General features: G+C 43.9%; 1 protein-coding gene across 3 annotated transcripts in view; it reads left to right on the top strand.

Moving 5' to 3' along the window:
* The window catches only part of ZC3HAV1 (zinc finger CCCH-type containing, antiviral 1), a 70705-nt gene that overhangs the window by 35031 nt on the left and 13465 nt on the right, over window positions 1–22209 (top strand). For 2 of the 3 annotated variants that reach the window (XM_055284168.2, XM_055284167.2), the window contains exons 5-9: window positions 140–241; window positions 2365–2488; window positions 4727–4901; window positions 13661–13781; window positions 18750–18852. In XM_055284168.2, the coding sequence (XP_055140143.1) occupies window positions 140–241; window positions 2365–2488; window positions 4727–4901; window positions 13661–13781; window positions 18750–18852 (625 nt within the window). Of the gene's footprint in view, window positions 1–139; window positions 242–2364; window positions 2489–4726; window positions 4978–8349; window positions 11338–13660; window positions 13782–18749; window positions 18853–22209 lie in introns of those variants that run through there. The other variant, XM_063641650.1, reaches the window with a different exon arrangement.

Below are 22209 nucleotides of genomic sequence, written 5' to 3'. Positions count from 1 at the left end.
ATGAGCAACACATAAATCATAGGAATTTTCTTGAACATGGCCCCCATTTCAGATATTGTTTCCCATTGTGAGACCAAGTGCCTTGATTTTTGGTTTAAACATTAAGATCAGCATACATGCATCCTTTTTTGTTTCACAGATTCTTTATCTGATGTCACAAGTACCACATCTTCTAGGGTGGATGATCATGACTCAAAGGAAATTTGTCTTGACCATCTGTGTAAGGGTTGTCCGCTTAATGGTGAGTAACCTAGGGACTTTTCTGTAAGCTTCTACCTTTTGGCCATTGTAAATAACACTGCTATGAACATGAGTGTGCAAATGCCTTCTCAAAACCCTGCTTTCAATTCTTTTGGATATATACCCAGAAGTGGAGTTGGGGGATCATACAGTACTTCCATGTTTAATTTTTTTTTTTGAGGAACTATTATTCATAGTGGCTATACCATTTTTCTTTCCCACCAGCAATGCACAAGGGTTCGAATTTCTCCACATCCTCACCAACACTTGTTCTTTTTGTGCGTGTTTGTTTGCCTTTTTTGTTTGTTTTGAGACAGAGTCTCACTCTGTCACCCAGGATGGAGTGCAGTGGTGTAATCTCAGCTCCCTGCAACCTCTGCCCCCTGGGTTCAAGTGATTCTCCTGCCTCAGCCTCCCAAGCAGCTGGGGTTACAGGCGTGTGCCACCACGTCCGGCTAATTTTTGTATTTTTAGTAGAGACGGGGTTTTTGCACATTGGCCAGGCTGGTCTTGAACTCCTGACCTCAAGTGATCCACCCGCCTCGGCCTTCCAAAGTGCTGGGATTACAGGCATGAGCCACTGTGCCCAGCCACTGTTTGTCTTTGATAGCAGCCATTCTAACAAGTGTGAGGTGTGAACTATAATGAGTGGTTGTGTACTTTTCAGTCAGCCAAGTCTCAAGTAGGGCCACTCTACGGGTGTCCCTGCAGTGTCTAAACCTGTCTTTTTTGTTGTTTTGAAGTTGTCACACATCTTTATTTTGAATATTTCAAAACAATTTAAACATAACATAAGGCAAATTTTGAAAAACAGAACTATTTTCTGTCTTCCTGTACTGTAGCTTATAACATCAATTCATTCTTTAGCCGGCATTCCTGCAATGGCTGTCTTTTGTATGGCTAGCCCTGTGCCAAATATGTAAGGGGGATGTAAGCTAAACCATGGTGCAGCCTTCTCTTTAGTAAGTTTATAATTAAGGTAGGGCATGAAAACATCCATAAAATGCCAGGCACGGTGGCTTATGCCTGTAATCCCAGAACTTTGGGAGGCTGAGGCAGGTGGATCACTTGAGGCCAGGAGTTCAAGACCAGTCTGGCCATCATAGTGAAAACGCATCTCTACTAAAAATACAAAAATTAGCTGGGCGTGGTGGCACATGCCTGTAATCCCAGCTACTCGGGAGGCTGAGGCAGGAGAATTTCTTGAACCCGGGAGGTGGAGGTTGCAGTGAGCCAAGATTGCGCCATTGCACTCCAGCCTGGGCGACAGAGTGAGTGAGATTCTGCCTCAAAACAAAAACAAAAACAAACAAAAAATTTGCAAATGGGAAAACTGTGTGAAGTAAGTAAAAACGTATAAAAAATTAACCCCCAACTGAGTATTGGGTACTGGCTAAAGCAATGCAAAAAATACAAGTCAGATGGGGATGGAGTGAGATTCGTTAAGAGAATCTTTCTGGAAGAGATGAACTGTAGGCCAAGGCTTCAAGGAAATAAAGGCTGTTGCCTCTGCTGGAGAGCATTTTGGCTTAATACACTTGGGGGGACGCAGAAAGGGTAACTAAATTTCTGATTACCTCAAATTTCTATCTGGGTAGAGTGATTTTGCGGGGAGTGGAGAATTTTTGTTTTCTTTTTCTTTTTGAGACAGAATTTCACTCCGTCACCCAGGCTGGAGTGCAATGGGGTGATCTCGGCTCACTGCAACCTCCACCTCCCAGATTCAAGTGATTCTCCTGCCTCAGTGTCCCGAGAAGCTGAGATTACAGGCACCCACTACCATGCCTGGCTAATTTTTGCATTTTTAGTAGAGACGGGATTTCACCATGTTGGCTAGGCTGGTCATGAACTCCTGGCCTCAAATGATCCGCCTGTTTCGGCCTCCCAAAGTGGTGGGATTACAGATGTGAGCCACTACTCTGCCTGAATTTTTGTTTTCTGATGAGTCTCCAAGGTAATGAAAGAACCTGGATAATGGACACACAGCAGTGTCAGCCAGTATAGATGGGACCTATCTGGCAGGGGGCAGGGCAGGCATGGATGGGGAAAGCTGGCAGTGAACTTGACTGAATTGGTTAGAATCCCCGCTCAACAGTCCCTCAGACCCCTTGTTTGTCTTTGTAGGTAGCTGCAGCAAAGTCCACTTCCATCTGCCTTACCGGTGGCAGATGCTTATTGGTAAAACCTGGACGGACTTCGAGCACATGGAGATGATCGAAAAAGACTACTGTAACCCCGGAATCCACCTGTAAGTTGGTGGCTGTACTCTGGCTTTCAAGAATCCAACATTACCGAAGGGAAGCATTAGTGCTAGGCTCAGGGGAAGAAGAAAAAACACTTTTCCATCGGAATCCCATTCGAGTGTGAAATACCTCTTGAGATAAAAATGGCAAATGCCTGCCGAGTTAATGAAGGAAAAACACAGCTGGGTGGGTTTGAGGTCACACTGAGCCTGGCTAATACCAGAGATCCTGGGAATGTTTGCTAACTCAAATGAAACGAACAGTGACATGATTATTTGTTTAGTTGATAGTTGTCTGTGTCCTGCAGAAAAGCACAATGCAGAGTGAGGCTTGTATCCTGATCAATTCATCACAGAACTTTTAAAAGTACTAAATGATTTAGGACAAAAGAGCCTCTGGTTTAACTTCATAATTTAAAAACACGATGTGAATAATTTCATATAGTTTTAGTGCAGAATTTTGTTGTATACTTTAGCATTTAATACCTTCCTTATGTTTGCTATTTTCTCTATCGAGGCATCTAAGAGGGTACCTTACATTTCTGCTTCTGGCCGAGCGTGGTTGCTCATGCTTGTAATCCTAGCACTTTGGGAGGCTGAGGCAGGAGGATCACTTGAGCTCAGGAGTTCGAGATCAGCCTGGGCAGCATGAGGAAACCCTGTCTCTACCAACAATACAAAAACTAGGCAGGCATGGTAGCACGCACCTGTGGTCCCAGCTACTCTCTGCTTGGGAAGCTGATGTGAGAGGATCACTGGAGCCCAAGAAGTGGAGGCTGCAATGAGCCGTGATTGTGCTACCGCCCTCCAGTCTGGGTGACGGAGTGAGACCCTGTCTCAAAAATAAATAAGTAAAAACATTTCTCCTTCTGGAAGAGCTGAAATTGGTGATACCCATATGACCGTATTTATCTATGGTGTGCAGGGATATAATAAACATCCCAGTTTTACAAGGAAATTCGTAAGGGGGAAAAGTTACATTACTTTTCATCATATGAGAATTTAGTGATTTGAGGGTGGAGATTCTGTGTTGCTGGATTTTTACCACTAGAGGGCGACATCAGCTACTTTCTTGTTGCTAGGTCTCTGTTTCCGCTCCCAGGCACGTTGAGAGCAGGGTTTCTCAACCTCAGCACTACTGACGTTTTGGGCCAGATTGTGTTTAGCACTATTCCTAGCCTCAATCCACAGATGACAGGAAGCACCACCCCCCGACCAGCCCCGCTGGTTGTCATAACCCAAAATGTCTTCAGATGTTGTAAAATACCCACTGAGATCAAAATCGTTCCTGATTGAGAACCACTGATCTAAGAGGTCTTTCTTAGAGCAGCAATTCTCAAACTTTTTGGTCAGAGGACTCCTCAACACTTAAAATGTATTCAGGATCCCAAAGAATTTCTGTTTATGTGGAATATAGCTATCAATATTTACCATATTAAAAATTAAAACTGAGAACAATTATATATTTGATTCACTTAAAAATAAGAATAAGCTTGCTATATGTTAACATAATGAACATGTTTCATGTAACTATATTTAATACTATATACATATTCACGTATATCCATTTAATATACATACCCAGGTATATAACTGTGTGTATTTATTTATGTGTTTAATTATATAAATATTTATATGGATAATTATAAAATAACTGTTTTCCAAAACAAAAAATTTATTGAGAGGAGTTTTATATTTTTGCAAATTAATGTCTGGCATAATAGAAGATAACTAGATTCTCATATCTGCTTCTTTATTCAATCTGCTGTGAAATCATATATTGTGTAGCCTCTGGAAAATTTCATCGTGTATTCCTGAGAGAATGAAAGTGAAAAAAGCAAATAATGTTTAATGTTATTATGAAAATAACTTTAACCTTGCCAATTTTCTGCAAAGGTCTCCACATTTTGATAACGATTTAAATAATAATACATAATTTTAAAAATGGACCAAATGTGAGTTTCTAACTTACTTTATAACATTGAGCCAATCAGGAGTTTTGTGGGCACAGTTTTATTTTGGTATACACTATGTAACACCATTAATTATGTGGTGCAGGCAAGTCACTTTCCCTTCTGCGTTTCCATTTTTCTTTTATGTGTAGGACCTGGAGCTATGGAAAGAAAACTTGAAGATCGATTTTAGCCCTGAAAGTTTAATTCTGTGCTCTCATTAGGGAAGACGAGATTGTAGAAAACAGGGGTCAATGAAGCATTATGTTAACTTAATACTTTTCTCTCTCAGCTGTTCTGTAGGAGTTTATACAATCAATTTTCGGGAAATGAGTAGTGATTTCTTTCCCATCCGACGCCTCTCTACTCCTTCTTCTGTCACCAAGCCAGCCAATTCTGTCTTCACCACCAAATGGATTTGGTATTGGAAGAATGAATCTGGCACATGGATTCAGTATGGAGAAGAGGTGAGCACTGTTCCTCCTTGTAGGGGGCTCTTGTTTAAACTTGTCAACTTAAAAACAACACTATTGGCTGGGCACGGTGGCTCACGCCTGTAATCCCAGCACTTTGGGAGGCTGAGGCAGGTGGATCACCTGAGATCAGGAGTTCGAGACCAGCCTGGCCAACATGGTGAAACCCCATCTCTATTAAAAATACAAAAATTAGCCAGGCGTGGTGGCAGGCGCCTATAATCCCCACTACTCCGGAGGCTGAGGCAGGAGAATCTCTTGAACCCGGGAGATGGATGTTGTAGTGAGCTGAGATTTCACCACTGCATTCCAGCCTGGGGGATGGAGTGAGACTCTGTTTCCAAAATAAATAAATAAATAAATAAATAAAATAAAAAGAACACTATTAATAAAATGTTTGAAGCCTACGTGGTTACCCATGGAGTGTGGTAGAGGAAGTGGTATTTTTTTACTTTGTACACAGCTATATTCAATTTTTTTTCAGCAAGCATGCACTCCAATTGCAGTCATACATTAAAGTATATATTAATTTTTATTTTTATTTTTTTTTTGAGATGGAGTTTCACTCTTACCACCCATGCTGGAGTGCAATGTCGTTATCTTGGCTCACTGCAACCTCTATCTCCTGGGTTCAAGCGATCTTCCTTCCTCAGCCTCCCGAGTAGCTGGGATTACAGGCATGTACCACCACACCCAGCTAATTTTTGTATTTTTAGTAGACATGGGGTTTCAACATGTTGGACAGGGTAGTCGTGAACTCCTGACCTCAGGTTATCCGCCCACCTCGGCTTCCCAAAGTGTTGGGATTATAGACGTGAGCCACCGCGCCCGGCCATATATTAATTATTTTTAAGGAACCGCTTGAGACATGTCAGCTGCACTTCCCTCTTTCCTCACCGTCAGAGGGGAGGGCGGAACCTTGAGATAGCTTTCTATATATAAACACATAAAATGTACAGAGACTACTGCTTTGAGCTGGAAAAGAGGGCAAGAGTGAGAACTTAAAGGACCGTATGGATGATGGCATGGTTAATTAGACCAGGGCATGTGTTAATTCACTCAAGCAGTGAAACCACATCTGGTAGAGATAGTCACTACTATTCAGTTGGAGTCTGGATTTAGATGGACTTAAAGGACTGGAACTAGAAGATCCTAGGCTGACCCATAGTGAGGGCATAGTAACAGGGATGGAACTTTAGATAAGTAGAGCCTCTGTCCTTCCGTCTCAGTGTCCCTTCCTCCCTTCAACTCATAGGATTAAAGAGAGAGAGAAAACAGACCTTAAGCAGGTAATGAAATCAGGGTGATGAGAAACAGAAAATGAAAGCAAGAGATTAAAATGAAGCCAAAAATAATGCATGGGCTGGGTGCGGTGGCTCACTCCTGTAATCCCAGCACTTTGGGAGGCCGACGGGGGTGGATCACCTGAAGTCAGGAGTTTGAGACCAGCCCGGCCAGCATGGTGAAATCTTGTCTCTACTGAAAATACAAAAAATTAGACAGGTGTGGTGGCACATGCTTGTAATCCCAGCTACTCAGGAGGCTGAGGCAGGAGAATCGCTTGAACCTGGAGGCAGAGGTTGCAGTGAGCCGAGATTGCACCACTGCACTCCAGCCTGGGTGACAAAGTGAGACTCCAAAAAAAAAAAAAAAAGGTAATGCAGGGACAAAGGAATGGCAGCGTAAGGTTCTACATATTTAGGTTGGTGTAAAATTACTTTTGGGTTGGTGGTAATTACTTTTAATGGCAAAAACTGATTACTTTTGCACCGAACTAATAGTTACGAGTCAGTGGGCTATACATTTGGCTCTGAGCTGCCTAACTGCCAAAGCAAACAAAATACTTGGGAGAGGCACTGCTCTGTAATGTTAGTGAGGCCTGAGAAAAACACTTTCTATAGTGGGCCACATGGCGGGAACCCTGTGTGCTGTGGTGAGGTCCTCAACCACAAACAGCCCTACCATGAATTCAGCAGCATATTGGTTTCCAAACTGTCTTAGCAGCAGATACATTTTATCAAACCATCTTTCAAAGACCCTAAACGAGCCAACTAGAGTAGAGCAGGGCTGCCCTGGTGGAATAGGATATGGGCTTAGAGCCGTTTCCTGGGCCCCTCTTTGTTGCTCTTCTCTCTCCTGTGGTGGCCCATGTAGCATCTCTGTGGAACAGAGTTCTGCTGAAACTCCTGTGTGTGTGAAAACACCTGTGATATTAAACTTTGCACAGATTCTTTGTATGCTGAAGCCAAGGATGATGTCAAATAAGCGATTCTGTCAGGCACCTGTGGAAATAAAATTATGAACCCAAATTAATTAGCCTTGGTTAAAATAAAAATAAGCTATAGGTCTTGATGGTTTTTATGTCAAATAATTGGAATTTTCAGTAAGATATAAAGGGGAAGGTTGGCAAACATTTGCATTCTAGTTACATCAAGTTTCCAGGAGGCCAGGCGTGGTGACTCATGTCAGTAATCCCAGCACTTTGGGAGGCCAAGGCAGGTGGATCACCTGAGGTCAGGAGTTCGAGACCAGCCTGGCCAACATGGTGAAACTGTGTCTCTATTAAAAATACACACAGAAAATTAGCTGGGAGTGGTGGTGCGCACCTGTAATTCCAGCCACTTGGGAGGCTGAGGCAGGAAAATCACTTGAACCCAGGAGGTAGGGGTTGCAGTGACCCAAGATTGTGCCACTACACTCCAGCCTAGGTGACAGAATAAGACTCTAAAAAAAAAAAAAAAATAAAAAAGATTTCAGGAACCCAAAAAGAACTATTCTGGGGAAAGAGATTGTATTTAAATTTAAATTTACACAAGTTCAATCATGTTCCCTAATAAAACATCAAGAAACTTCCTGAACTTTTTTTTTTTTTTTTGATAGAGTTTTGCTCTCGTTGCCCAGGCTAGAGTGCAATGTTGTGATCTCAGCTCACTGCAACCTCTGCCTCCCAGGTTCAAGCAATTCTCCTGCCTCAGCTTCCCGAGTAGCTGGGATTACAGGCACCCACCACCATGCCTGGCTAAGTTTTTGTATTTTTAGTTGATATGGGGTTTCACCATGTTGGCCAGGCTGGTCTTGAACTCCTGACCTCAGGTGATCCGCCCGCCTCTGCCTCCCAAAGTGCTGGGATTACAGGTGTAAGCCACCATGCCCAGCCCTTCCTGAGGTTTTTTTTTTTTTTTTTGTGAGGCGGAGTCTTGCTCTGTTGCCTAGGCTGGAGTGCAGTGGTGCAATCTCGGCTTACTGCAAGCTCTGCCTTCTGGGTTTACGCCATTCTCCTGCCTCAGCCTCCCAAGTAGCTGGGACTACAGGCGCCCACCACGCCTGGCTAATTTTTTCTATTTTTAGTAGAGATGGGGTTTCACCATGTTAGCCAGGATGGTCTCGATCTCCTGACCTCGTGATCCGCCCGCCTCAGCCTCCCAAAGTGCTGGGATTACAGATGTGAGCCACTGCGCCTGGCCTCCTCAGGTTTTTAATACAAAGTTCTCACTGAGACATTTAGTCTGTGTTAGCTGTAGAGTTTTTATTTTATTTATTTTTATATTCTGGATTCCCATGAAAACTGTAGAGTTTTTAGAATGTAACATTCAATCTGCAAACACATGAATGTTGTATTCATTAAATGTGACACAGGTTTGTTGGATGTTCACTGAAGATGTGAATGAACTCTTACTGTCTCATACTAATAAGACCCATCATTATATAAATTGAATTGGCTCTAGTTATTAAAAAAAAAAAAAAAAAAGGAAAAATCAGGCCCTGGGTTTAATGTTTTCCTTGTTGGGAGTCCAAGTAAAATTAAAATAATGTTTCCAGGAGATTTGAACCCCACATATCAGGAGCAGCCTGGTTTCTTTCATGGGTCAATGCATTATGGTCCAAGTTTGCAGCTCTTTGGTGACCTGCCTTGAGCCAGTGTACAGGCTAGAATATTTAGAGAAAAGAGTGGACTGTGAAGCCTTCAGCCAGTGCCCCACAGCTTTTATTTCTTGTAACTGAATTTTGAATAAGTCAGGCAACTAAGAGTTCTGGGTTGGAACCTCCCTAAGAGGAACTTGAGGTGTAGAAATTTTTGCCAACAGAGTAGGCACATATGCTTTGATTATGAGCTCTCTGGGAGGTAAAATAGATATCCTTTTATGGAAATTGATGTACTTAACCAGGACTCATACCTACATAGATGGTGGGCAGGGAGAGGGTGTGGTATTAGAAGTGATGAGTGAATCGATGGGCAGTTGGGCAGCAATGGTGTAGGGTAGAGTGATAGCAGGGCTGACAGGAGGGTAGAGCCTGGGAGTCGTTGAATGTGCACCAGGTAGGGAGTGCAGATTCAGGTCCTCGAAGATGTTTACCAGCAAAGTAGCTAAGCTTAGCAGCTGTGGAAGCTGGTGTTGAGAACCAGCTATGGCCTGAGAGACCCTCTCAGAGCAAGGACAAGCCACAGCTCTAGAAAGCCAAGGTTGAGGCAATCATTGACACACAAGATAAAAGCTAAGACCTGTTTACTGCAACTGAAACATACATTCAAGTCTTGTGGGGAATAAATAATTGACGGCTGTGTGATTCATTCATTTACTCAGACCTGGAGTAACAGCACTGTACTCTAGGACACATTATGGCTATTAAACTAATGGTAGCTAAAAGGTCTAATGAGATATCTTGCAAGGCTGTCACTACCTGTCACTTAAGAGTATGGACAACTGTAGCTTAGGATTGCCAAAGAACTGGGGCCAGCTCAGCACAGATATGACTGACTTTCAGATACCACAAAAAGGACTTATCCTTACAAGAATAGCTCAGGATACCTTTACAATAGAAGCACCTGGTAATTGACCCAGACAACACACAGGAACAAGAGAGGGACTTTGAGAGTTGCTTCTGGACCATCAGTCAGTTGCGTGACCTCTTGACCATAACATACCCATGACATGGGCATGCTCCCGCTGTCCTGTTAGTCTTACAATAGCAAGGGTTGAATGAACCAGCCTATACATCAAGCAGTGCCTGAGACTCATCTCTGATGTGGATTAAACCAAGGGGAAATGTTACCTTTGAGGACTTCACCACCTATCAGGGTTCATGAACATGACAAGCGCAGTGTGAGGGCAAGGCTAGAGAAGGTCGATGTGGAGCCATGCTAGGCTGTGCAGATGCTCAGACACTGACTTAGTGGCTTTGCGCTGTCCAGTATGACAACCACTTGCCACATGTGGCAATTTCATTTTAAACTTTAATTAAACACATAAAAAATTAAGAAATCAGTTCCATGGTCACTGTAGTCACATTTTCAGTGCTGTATAGGCACATATAGCTTCGCTACTGAAGGAGTTAAAAATATGCCACCCTGGCATATTGACTATTTTGAGTTAAAAGCACTTGAAAAACAGCAGGTGCAAGACGATCACTCTGACCTTCTGTTACTTAAAAGCAGGAGATGAAATTCTCATGTGAAAGATGTTCTTCCTAGGCTGGGCGTGGTGGCTCACGCCTGTAATCCCAGCACTTTGGGAGGCTGAGGCGGGCAGGTCACTTGAGGTCAGGAATTGGAGACCAGCCTGGCCAACGTGGTGAAACTGCATCTCTACTAAAGATACAAGAATCAGCCGGGTGTGGTGGCTCATGCCTGTAATCCCAGCTACTCGAGAGGCTGAGGCAGGAGAATCGCTTGAACCCGGGAGGTGGAGGTTGCAGTGAGCTGAGATCGCACCATTGCGCTCCAGCCTGGGTGACAGAGACTCACTGAGTCTCAAAATAATAATAATAATAAAAAATAAAGAAAGAGGTCCTCCCTATACCAGAATGAAAGTAGCATTCTTATCACCAAAGCCAGGAAACCTGTGCAAACAAATCCTATTAGACAAATCTTCATCCTCCTGGACACTTCTCCACCCAATTAACTTCCCTAGCCGAAGCCCCTTTGCCTCATCCCATTTTCATAATTTATGTCTTGTTGTCTAATTCAATGCAAGTGTTTATCTCTAACTGCAGCTTAAGGTCTTCACTTTCTTGTGAAAGCTCCTGTGCCACATAAAACTTGTATTAAATGAACGTGTATGCTTTTCTCCTGTTAGTCTTTTTGTATATAAATTTATAGAGTACAAATGTAATTTTGTTACATGCATAGATTACCTAGTAGTAAAGTCAGGGCTTTTAGGGTGTCCATCACCTGAATAATGTACGTTGTACCCATTAAGTAATTTTTCATCATCTACTCCCTTCCCAACCTGCCCTATCCTTCTGAGTCTCCATTGTCTGTCGTTCCTATTGTGGTCTTATGTCAATTTAATGCTCAGGTCCAGCCAAAATACTGTAAAAGGGTAGAGATGAAATTTTGCTTCCCTGGCCAGGTGCAGTAGCTCATGCCTGTAATCCCAGCACTTTGGGAGGTCGAGGCAGGTGGATCACCTGAGGTCAGGAGTTCGAAACCAGCCTGATCAATGCAGTGAAACCCTGTCTCTACTAAAAATACAAAAATTAGCTGGGGTGTGGTGACATGCACCTGTAATCCCAGCTACTCAGGAGGCTGAGGCGGGAGAATCCCTTGAACCCAGGAGGCGGAGGTTGCAGTGAGCCGAGATTGTGCCACTGCACTCCAGCCTGGGCAACAGAGGGAGAGGGACATGCCTCCCCTACATATCATATAGGACAGCGCAGAGAACATTTTCATCACCACAGAATGTTCGAGTGAATAGCACTGGTCTAGACCCTAGAGACTTGCTAGTCAAAGTGAGGTCCACAGACCAGCAACATCAGCCTCAGCGTCACCTGGGAGCTGGCTGAAGTATGGAATCTAAATCGTCCCCAACTTTCCCAGAATCATATCTGCACTTTAATATGATCTCTGGGGCACTCACATGTATGTCAATGTTTGAAAGTCTCTGGCCTTTTAAACCAGGAACAGAGTGAGTTTTACAGAGCTGAGCAGGCAGTGGATGCATATAGGACTTCAACTGTAGGGATGGGAAATTGGGAAGCGATTCAGCTAGTGGTCAAATGAGGGGATACCAAGGTGCTAGAGCGGTTCTACCCACCCCACATCATGCCAGAGGTGTTTTGCCCACTTTGGCCCGAGGAAGGCATAGGGTTTACCAGGCACCATCGAATCACGGCAGCAAGCTCTTTTACAATCACTCTGATAGATACTATCCACAAAGCTGTGGCAACAAGCATCTTCATGATATGACTTAATTGTTGGCTGCTGTAAGTTAGAACGTTCTGCTAAAGTCAGCGTCCTTGTCCTTTCCACCCTTTGTACTGGTTCTACTTCCTGAAACACATTCAAGTTTATTCCTACTTTGCCCTGTGTACAAATATTTGAACAGTGCTTTCTGCTCCCACCATGCTCCACTCCAGGATAAAGAGACCCAGCTCAGGCCTTTCTCTGTCCAGGACGTTTTCCTTGGACACGTACATTCTGTTGCCCTCTGCTTACAACCAGCAGGCATTTCCGTTAGGGAAGAGGAAGGGGCGTAGGTCCAGCTGAAAGCCCGAGTCTGGAATGTCATTTAAAAAAGGAACTGTGAGCCCCTCCCCACCACGGCTGCTTGGAAAAATTTGCTGTCATTAACTCCTTTGTTCTAGATCACAGGAAACAAGTGTCTCCTCACCATTAAATACTGGGAACCCCTGCTGCTAGGGGCGCACTTCTAGTGTGCCCTGATTGGCCACCCTGGCCACGGAATGAGGAATAAGGGCAGTGGATCCGTAGCCTAGCCTGCCCCTTGCTAAAATCAACTCATTTCCCTTTTACCTACACATTCTGATGTTTGCATGCTTTCTATATGCTTTGAGACTAGAGATTATAGCTTTACATTTGGGGGGTATGCCTCATCCCTTCTTTTCTTTCTTTTTTTGATGGAGTCTCGCTCTGTCGCCAGGCTCTGCAGTGGCACGATCTCGGCTCACTGCAACCTCTGCCTCCTGAGTTTAAGCGATTCTCCTGTCTCAGCCTTCCGAGTAGCTGGGACTACAGGCATGTGCCACCACGTCCAGCTAATTTTTGAATTTTTAGTAGAGACGGGGTTTCACCATGTCGGCCAGGATGGTCTCGATCTCTTGACCTCGTGATCCACCCTCCTTGGCCTCCCAAAGTGCTGGGATTACAAGTGTGAGCCACTGCACCTGGCCACCTCATCCCTTTCATTATAGCTCCAGTTAGTGGCAAATCCAAGTGCATTTTCAGTTAGTTGGCTAGCAGGAGTTGGCCAATTTTGTTTACTTACTCTGGTTTGGGGCAGAGGAGAGGGTTAGGTTATTTATATTTGAACACTGCAACTGTTGGAGTTTGCACGAGGAGCAGATGGTCTTTCTTTATGTCCCTTCAAGACTACTGTAAACTGTGCGGCTAGAATAGCCCACGATGTTCTATTTCATTTAAGAGTCAGTGTCAGATTCTGTTAGATGACGGATGCCGGCGCGGCATCACAAAAGAGGGGATGCAAGTTGCTCTGTACATTTGGCTCGTATTTTATGGAAGGCTGTAAAAGAGTATTGCAAAAAGCTACATTTCTCAGGCCTCCCCCAAGTGTGTAGTGAGTTTCTGCAGGATTGACTTGTCTCTCTTAGGTATCATGATGGAGAAGACCACAGAAGTCTGTGACATAGCCCTGAGCTGGAAGCTCTTACAGTCTGGTTCGGGAAGCAAAATGTACTCCTGTTCACATCCCATTGCTAAAATGAAATCATATAACAGTAGAGATTTCCTAAAAGCCTACCCTGAACTCTTTGCCTTTTATTTTTTTTCCAATTAGAAAGACAAACGGAAAAGTTCAAACATCGACTCTTCATACCTGGAGTCTCTCTATCAATCCTGTCCGAGGGGAGTTGTGACATTTCAGGCGGGCTCACGGAACTATGAGCTGAGTTTCCAAGGTGAGTTTCTATGTTTGGCAGTGTTGTGTGTCATTGAAATCTGCCCGCAGTGTACATGTGGGAGTGGGAGCAGAGTGGGTATGCATTGGTATGGCCAGGGTCAAGGTCAAGATTTAGCAAGGGGGTGGAGTGCAAGCTAGTGGCCATCAGAAGACCTGTGTTCTAGAGCTCTGGTTCTGACCAACACTTGCTCTGCCACCCTAAGAGGGACACCTGGCCTATCTAGGCCCACTTCTCTCAACTGCAAAATCAGGGGCTCAAACTAAGTAGTCTTGGGGGTACTTCCAGCTCTGCCATGCTGTTTCTGATTCTGGGTGGGCAGCTGCCCAGGCAGAGGCAATCTTTCAGGTGCTGGCAACTACGGTAGAGGCCTTGGGGTTTTGGGCACCTTCAGAGTTTTAGAAACCTGCTGTTTCTTTTAGGGTTTATCATCTAGGTCAGTGGTTCCATCATCATATTGGTACCCAATCTATGGATTGGATACTACTACTATAGATGTAGTATCCATCTATAGTAGCTCCAGTAAACATAGTGAAAGTACTTTGCCTTCCACCATGTTTATTGGGGCTACTATAGAAAGGTCTTCTGGTGAGCTGCTGCCAATCTCCCTGCTGTTGTTTAGTTAGATATCAGGGCAGGAACTGCCCTCCTTCTGAAGGTACCATCCCATTGGTCACCCCCTGCACATGATCAAGTACTTGCCCTTTCGGGACTTGCGGGTGCTTTGGAAGAGGTAAAGGAGCCTTTCTTAGGTCCCTGAATTTGCAGATGGTACCTGCAGTTGGATCCTGTACCACTTAGTGGGCATTAGATGATGTAGCTTTTACAAGGACCATTATACCAAGTATTTGGAAAAACAATCTGGCAGTACATGTCAAGTAACATTAAAATTTGCTAATATGTTTGTCTTTTCATTCCCTCAGGAACCTTTCTTAGGAAATAATTCACTAGAAGAAGGGGGGAAAAAAGCTATAGGCATAAAGTAAGGTGCTTGTTAAGCAGCATGGTGTGACCCAAGAATACTAGATCAAAACCAGTATCTATAGTACTAAAAGTAGGACCAGTCTGTACCAGTACAGTGGTGACTAAATAAATTAAGGTATTAAATTTCAGTGGTGTATTTGGCACTTGTTAAAGATTTTGATTGTGAAAATTAGGAAAAGCAAAATTTGGTATTGTTAAATGAAAAAAGCAGAACACTTTTTTTTTTTTTTTGAGACAAGGTCCCACTCCATCACTCAGGCTAGAGTGTGGTGACGCCATCATGGCTCACTGCAGCCTCAACCTCCCAGGCTCAAGCGATCCTGTCACCTCAGCCTCCCAACTAACTGGGAGTACAGGTTCATGCCACCATGCCCAGCTAATTTTTAAATTTTTTTGTAGAGATGGGGGTCTCACTTTGTTGCCCAGGCTGATCTTAAACTCTTGAGCTCAAGCGATCCTCCCACCTCAACCTCCCAAAATGCTGGGATTACAGGCATGACCCATAGTGCTCAGCCAGAACCCCAGATTTATGTTTCTGAAATTTTCTGTTTGTATTTAAAATAGAAAACTTAAAAAAAAAACAAAAATCAATGTGCATGATAATTGCAGCAATGCATGCATGTGGGCTAAGACTGGAAGATAATAATGAAAAACTAAAATCTCTTCGATTGGGTGGTAGAATTAAAAATGACTTAAATTTAAAAAAAATTCTTAGATGGTACTGTATTTTTTTTACGGTTTAAAAGGGTGGTGGAGAGATGAGAGCCAATAGACTTTGTTCCTGAATCTAGAGCAATTTGTCCAGCTAATTCTGTTTGTTTGGTTCATAGAAACCAGTTCAGAGCAGTTTATAGTGTTCCAAATGGCTTTTTCTTTTCTTTTTTTTTTTTTTTTTTTTTTTTTTGAGACAGAGTCTCGTTTTGTCACCAGGCTGGAGTGCAAAGGCGCAATCTCGGCTCACTGCAACCTCTACCTCCGAGGTTCAAGCGATTCTCTTGCCTCAGCCTCCCAAGTAGCTAGGACTACAGGTGTGTGCCACCACGCCTGGTTAATATTTTGTATTTTTAGTAGAGATGAGGTTTCGCCATGTTAGCCAGGATGGTCTCGAACTCCTGACCTCGTGATCCACCTGCCTCAGCCTCCCAAAGTGTTGGGATTACAGGCGTGAGCCACTGCGCCCGGCTGCCTTTTTCTTTTTCTTAACTAGACTGCAAGTGTATTCTGTCATGCATTAAGCTAGTATCTGAGTGCCAGCTGTATACTGGCTCCTGCTGTGGGTGCTGGGATATAGTGGTGAAGTTGCTCTTGGAGCCTATATTCAAAAGGGCGGTGAGAGACAGTGGTCAAGTAAACAAGTGAGGCCATTTCAGAAAGTGGTAACAGTTACTGAGAAAATGAAACAGTGGAGAAAATGAAACAGTGCAAGGAAGCAGCCAGAGGATGGAGGAGTCAGTGGGACAGCGCTTACTTTTTTTTTTTTTTTTTTTTTTTTTTTTTTTGAGGTGGAGCCTCGCTCTGTCGCCCAGGCTGGAGTGCAGTGGCGCAATCTCGGCTCACTGCAAGCTCCGCCTCCCGGGTTCATGCCATTTTCCTGCCTCAGCCTCTCCGAGTAGCTGGGACTACAAGCGCCCGCCACCACGCCCGGCTAATTTTTTGTATTTTTAGTAGAGACGGGGTTTTACCGTGGTCTCGATCTCCTGACCTCGTGATCCGCCCGCCTCCGCCTCCCAAAGTGCTGGGATTACAAGCGTGAGCCACCGCGCCCGGCCACTTTTTTTTTTTTTTTTTGAGACGGAGTCTCGCTCTGTCACCCAGGCTGGAGTGCAGTGGCGCAATCTCGGCTCACTGCAAGCTCCGCCTCCCGGGTTCACGCCATTCTCCTGCCTCAGCCTCTCCGAGTAGCTGGGACTACAGGCGCCCGCCACCACGCCCGGCTAATTTTTTTTTGTATTTTTAGTAGAGACGGGGTTTCACCGTGGTCTCGACCTCCTGACCTCGTGATCCGCCCGCCTTGGCCTCCCAAAGTGCTGGGATTACAAGCGTGAGCCACCGCGCCCGGCCACTTTTTTTTTTTTTTTTTGAGACGGAGTCTCGCTCTGTCACCCAGGCTGGAGTGCAGTGGCGCAGTCTCGGCTCACTGCAAGCTCCGCCTCCCGGGTTCACGCCATTCTCCTGCCTCAGCCTCTCCGAGTAGCTGGGACTACAGGCGCCCGCCACCACGCCCGGCTAATTTTTTTTGTATTTTTAGTAGGGACGGGGTTTCACCGTGGTCTCGATCTCCTGACCTCGTGATCCGCCCGCCTCGGCCTCCCAAAGGGGACAGCACTTACTTTTATAGAGCAGCCTCAGCCTGCGGGAAGGAGGGTGCTCCAGGAGGAGGAAGAACTAAGGCTAAGGCTGGAAGGTACAGACCAGCTTGAAGTTTCACAGAACAGGTAGATGGTCTGTAAGAGATGACAGCAGAGATAGAAACCTGGATATTTTATTAGACGGAGGCCCTGGGAAGATTTTGAGCAGTGTTGTGGCATGATCCCATTTGCTTTTGTGTGTGTGTGTGTGTGTGTGTGTGTGGTTTTTTATGTTTGTTTCATATTTTAAGAGTGCAGTTGGATGAGTATTGACAAATGCATGTAACCACCACCCTAAGCAGGATATAGAACATTTCCATCAATCCCAAAAGTTTCCTTATGTCTCTTTGCAATCAGTCTCCCCAGCAACGCCACATACACCTCACTTTATCCCCATCACAGGCTATTGCTGATTTGCTTTCTGTCCCTGTTTTACCTGTTCTAGAACTTGATATTAATAAATGCTTGCAGTAGGCACGTTGCACGTGGCTGACTTCTTTCACTCTGAATAATGTTTTTTAGACTCATCCACGTTGTTCCATGTATAGTAGTTGTTCCTCTTTTATTACTAAGGAATAAGTAATAAGTTATTGTAAGGCTATTCCATAGTTTATTCGTTTACCAGCTGATGGACATTTAGGTTATTTCTCCTTTTTAGCTATCATAATAAAGCTGCTGTGAGCATTCATATGCACATCTTTGTGTGGATACAGGTTTTCATTTCTCGTGGGTAAATACCCAGAAATGGGATTGCTAAATCGTATAGGGGTGAATATTTAACTGTATAAGAAACCACCAAACTGTTTTCCAACGTGGTGGTTTTTTTGTTTGTTTGTTTGTTTGTTTTTTGAGACGGAGTCTCGCTCTGCCGCCCAGGCTGGAGTGCAGTGGCGCAATCTCGGCTCACTGCAAGCCCCGCCTCCCGGGTTCACGCCATTCTCCTGCCTCAGCCTCCCAAGTAGCTGGGACTACAGGCGCCCGCCACCACGCCCGGCTAATTTTTTGTATTTTTAGTAGAGACGGGGTTTCACCGTGTTAGCCAGGATGGTCTCGATCTCCTGACCTCGTGATCCACTCACCTCGGCCTCCCAAAGTGCTAGGATTACAGGCATGAGCCACCGCACCCGGCCCAACGTGGTGGTTTCATTTTACACTCTCAATAGCAATATATTATGACTTACTTTTTGAAGGGATCACTCTGGTTGCAGTTTGGACTGAGGTTTACAGCATGAATTGAAAATGATCTTTCACACGTGATGTAGAAAAGAGCCCGTCAAGACAGCTACCAGATTCCAACCCGTAATCACTGATGTCTGGTGCAGGGAAGCTTGCAAGGATGGTGTCTTGTTATTTGGCTGCCCCAGCTCTCCTCTTTTACCATCCAACTTGGATTTGAAGATTAGATTAATTCCTGAATATTCATTCACTCCTTTGCTTTGAGGCTTCTACTAATGGCAGTGAAGGATACAAGTCTTTTACTGTGAGCAATTCTCATCCCAAAGGATTTTCTCTATTCGTATACATACAGGTCAGTCTTGAATATTTGCTGTGTAAATAGCCTCTGCAAAATAACAAGAAGTCATTTTCTAGGACTGATCCTGATTCTCACTGCTTTTATTTTTTTTTCTGTCCAAAGGGATGATTCAGACAAACATAGCTTCCAAAACTCAAAAGGATGTCATCAGAAGACCAACCTTTGTGTCTCAGTGGTATGTGCAGCAGATGAAGAGAGGGCCAGAGTAAGTGTTCGAAGCAGCTGTTTGCTGACAGATGCTTGAGATGTTCATGCCCTGGGCTCATCAAGTCACTCGTGAATCTGGAGCCTGTTTTCCTGAAAAGTTCCTGCTTGCATTACTCTGCAGTTTCCATTTGCATTATCGATGAGTAAGATGCTTGTTAAGCAGCATGGTGTGACTGAAAGGATACTAGATCAGAAAATGAATTTTCTTTCTGAAAGGGAAGTCTGAGCAAGTCTCCTAAATACTCTGGGCTTTAGCTTCTCCAGCTGTTTAAGAGCTGGATTGATGCAGTATGCCTAAGAAATAATCACATGTACTGGGTTTTTCTTTTGCTGTGGATTCTTTTTTTTTTAGAGATGGGGTCTCACTTTGTTGCCCAGGCTGGTCTCAGACTCCTGAGCTCAAATGATCTGCCTACCTCAGTCTCCCAAAGTGCTGGGATTACAGGCATGAGCCACCGTGCCTGGCTTTGCTGTGGATTCTTTTGTGTGTCTTGTTTTCCTACACGATTTATAGAGGATGAGGGGCGGAGAAAGAGATAGAAAAAAGGGATGAGCTAGCTGTTAGAGCAAGGGCTTCGGCGAGAGATAATGTTGATTGAAGGGATTTTAAAGGAAATGTTGCTGTGGGGGATTCGTTGTAACTCTCCTTGTGAACTGCTCAGTAAACTCTGCATTGTTCATGAACATTTTTGGAGTTGGATATTTTTTTTCTGGGCGATGTGCGATTACGTAAAACAGGCTTCAAGAGAAGTATAAAGTCAAGGTGTTCTAACTAGGTTCTTTTGGTTGTAAGAATTCAAGCTATTTGATGAAAAAGGGAATTTGCTAAAAAGATAAATAACTATGAGGTCATATGGAAAACAACTCGCAAGAATCTAAGAATGGAAACTGAGCTATATCAGGGCCTCAGGAAGGGGAGTTGCTTCCAATTCTGCTTTAGAGCTGGAGCAGCCTAGAGTCAAAGATTCTTTCTTGGGACCAGGTTAGCAGCCTGGATGCTGGATCTAGCTCACTTAGGTTCAAATTCCACCCTGCCACCCATTAGCTGTGTGGATTTGGACAAATGAATCACTCTGTATATCCTCATCTGTAAAATGGGCTTAATAATAATACCTTCCTCACGGTTGCTTGGGTAACACATTCCAAACACTCATCAGGTGTTCAGAAAATGTTAACTGCTCTGATTATTATTATTTTTATTCCCCTGCTATTAACAGACTTAGTAACTATATATATAATTAAGTTGACTTAATTCTAATTCATAATTCCAACCTGTATATCCCTTCAGCCTTATCTTCTGCCACTAACTGCCTAATTTGCTCTGAATTTCTCAAGTTGATTTCCCAAGAATTAGAATCTGATTGGTGTAGCTATCTAAAGTCCCTTTCAGTAATTTTTTTTTTTTTTTTTGAGAGAGTCTTACTCTGTCGCCCAGGTTGGAGTGTAGTGGCCTGATTTCGGCTCACTGCAACCTCTGCCTCCCTGGTTGAAGTGATTCTCCTGTCTCAGCCTCCTGAGTAGCTGGGACTACAGACGCATGGCACTATGCCCAGCTAATTTTTGTATTTTTAATAGAGACGGGGTTTCACCATGAGGGCCAGGCTGGTCTCAAACTCTTTACCTCAGTTGATCCACCTGCCTCGGCCTCCCAAAGTGCTGGGATGACAGGCATGAGCCACTGCACTTGGCCCCTTCCCGTAGTTTAAATATTCAAATTAATAAAGTAAAAAGAATATTTCAGGGTTTAGGGAAGAGAGGAATAAAGCTCATGCCCTCACGGGAGCTTACATTCTGGTGGATGAGGCAATCACTATTTCAGTTCCTGACAAATGTTAGGTGGGGGAAAAAAGGCAGAGTAGGAGGATGAGGAGGGGCTGTTCACATTCAGCCAATGAATGAGATCATCAGAGCTGCTTTTCATTCGTTACAATCGTTCTGGCAGGATGTCTTCACAAAAGTGTGTTGGAACTGTCTTTCCTTAAAGCAACAAAACTGCATTTTTTTTTTTAAGTTCCGGTAATTTTGATTTTTTAACAATTCAGATACTCCCAATTAGTCTCAACTAGTGAGACCATGCTTTGTGGCCCTTCCAGACAGCAGGAACTGTGGAAAGTATAGTAAACCTTGACTCCAAGCTGGATGGTTCTTTCTATGCACATGTATTTCTAGGGGAACAATTGCTTTGTGGCATTTCCAGATAGCTCCTGTAGTCAGCCATTGTCAATCTCAAGAACTTTCATATGTCAGAGTTGCTTCATGCTTTTCCATTTGCTCTTCCCCTCTCCAGGAATACTCCTTCCCATCATTCACGTGAATACAGCACCCCTCATGATTTAGCTGGAATGCCACTTTCCCATACTATAACATTCCTTGTGACTCTCCTCCAGTTCTCCTGTGCCCTCCAGGAACACTCGAGATTCCCTTATAGTACTTACCCACTTCTACTTTGTGATTCAGTTATTCATGTAAATGTCTCTAGCACAACCTTCCCTCCTCCTCCCTTCCCCCTCCCTCCCCACCAACCTCAATTATCAGCTCCTCAGAGCTCTTGAAATATTTTTTTTTTTTTTTTTTTGGTGGGGGGTGGTTAGGTGGTTAGGTTGCTGGGGTGCAGTGTGCAATCACAGCTCACTGCAGCCTCAACCTCTGACTCAGGTGATCCTCCCACTGCAGTCACCCAAGTAACTAGAACTATGTGTGCACACCACTACACCTGGCTAATTTTTGTATTTTTTAATAGAGACACGGTTTCTCCAGGTTGCCCAGGCTGTCTTGGAATATTTTGTATAATGCATGGCACATAGTGATAATAAATAGCCACATGGATAAAAATAAATAAATTAGAAAAACATGTTAGTGGGGGAGCGTGGAGGGTGGGTCATGCAGAGAACCAACTTTAATCCTGCTCTCACTAGCCCAAGGAGACACACTTGCTGTAGGATAGAATAAGGGCTGGGGTACTATCCTGAACTACAGTGGGATATAGATGTGAACTATAGCACACATCACTGTTCATGGGCATCTTACAACATATTCATTCAATCTATCCCACGTTATACAAATCCAGAGTGGAAACCTGACCTTAACATAGAGATAAATTGGGGCCAATCTTTCTCATTCTAATGAGTCATCTTCTTCTTTAAAGAGTTTTTTCCTTCAAGCGTTTATTTTTTAAAATGTAATTGTTTTGATCATGGAAAATTTCAAACATAAAGTACAAAGAATTGATAATAAACCCCTGAGTACCTATCATCCAACTTAAACACTGTCAATATTTTACTATCTTTGTAACATATTTGTAGTAGTTGCAACAATATTGTTACTACCATCACCTCTAAACTTTTTTTTTCTTTGA

The sequence above is a fragment of the Symphalangus syndactylus genome, chromosome 6, assembly GCF_028878055.3.
Source record: "Symphalangus syndactylus isolate Jambi chromosome 6, NHGRI_mSymSyn1-v2.1_pri, whole genome shotgun sequence".
NCBI classification, from domain to species: Eukaryota; Metazoa; Chordata; class Mammalia; order Primates; family Hylobatidae; genus Symphalangus; species Symphalangus syndactylus.
This window is presented reverse-complemented; position numbering and strand designations above follow the sequence as displayed.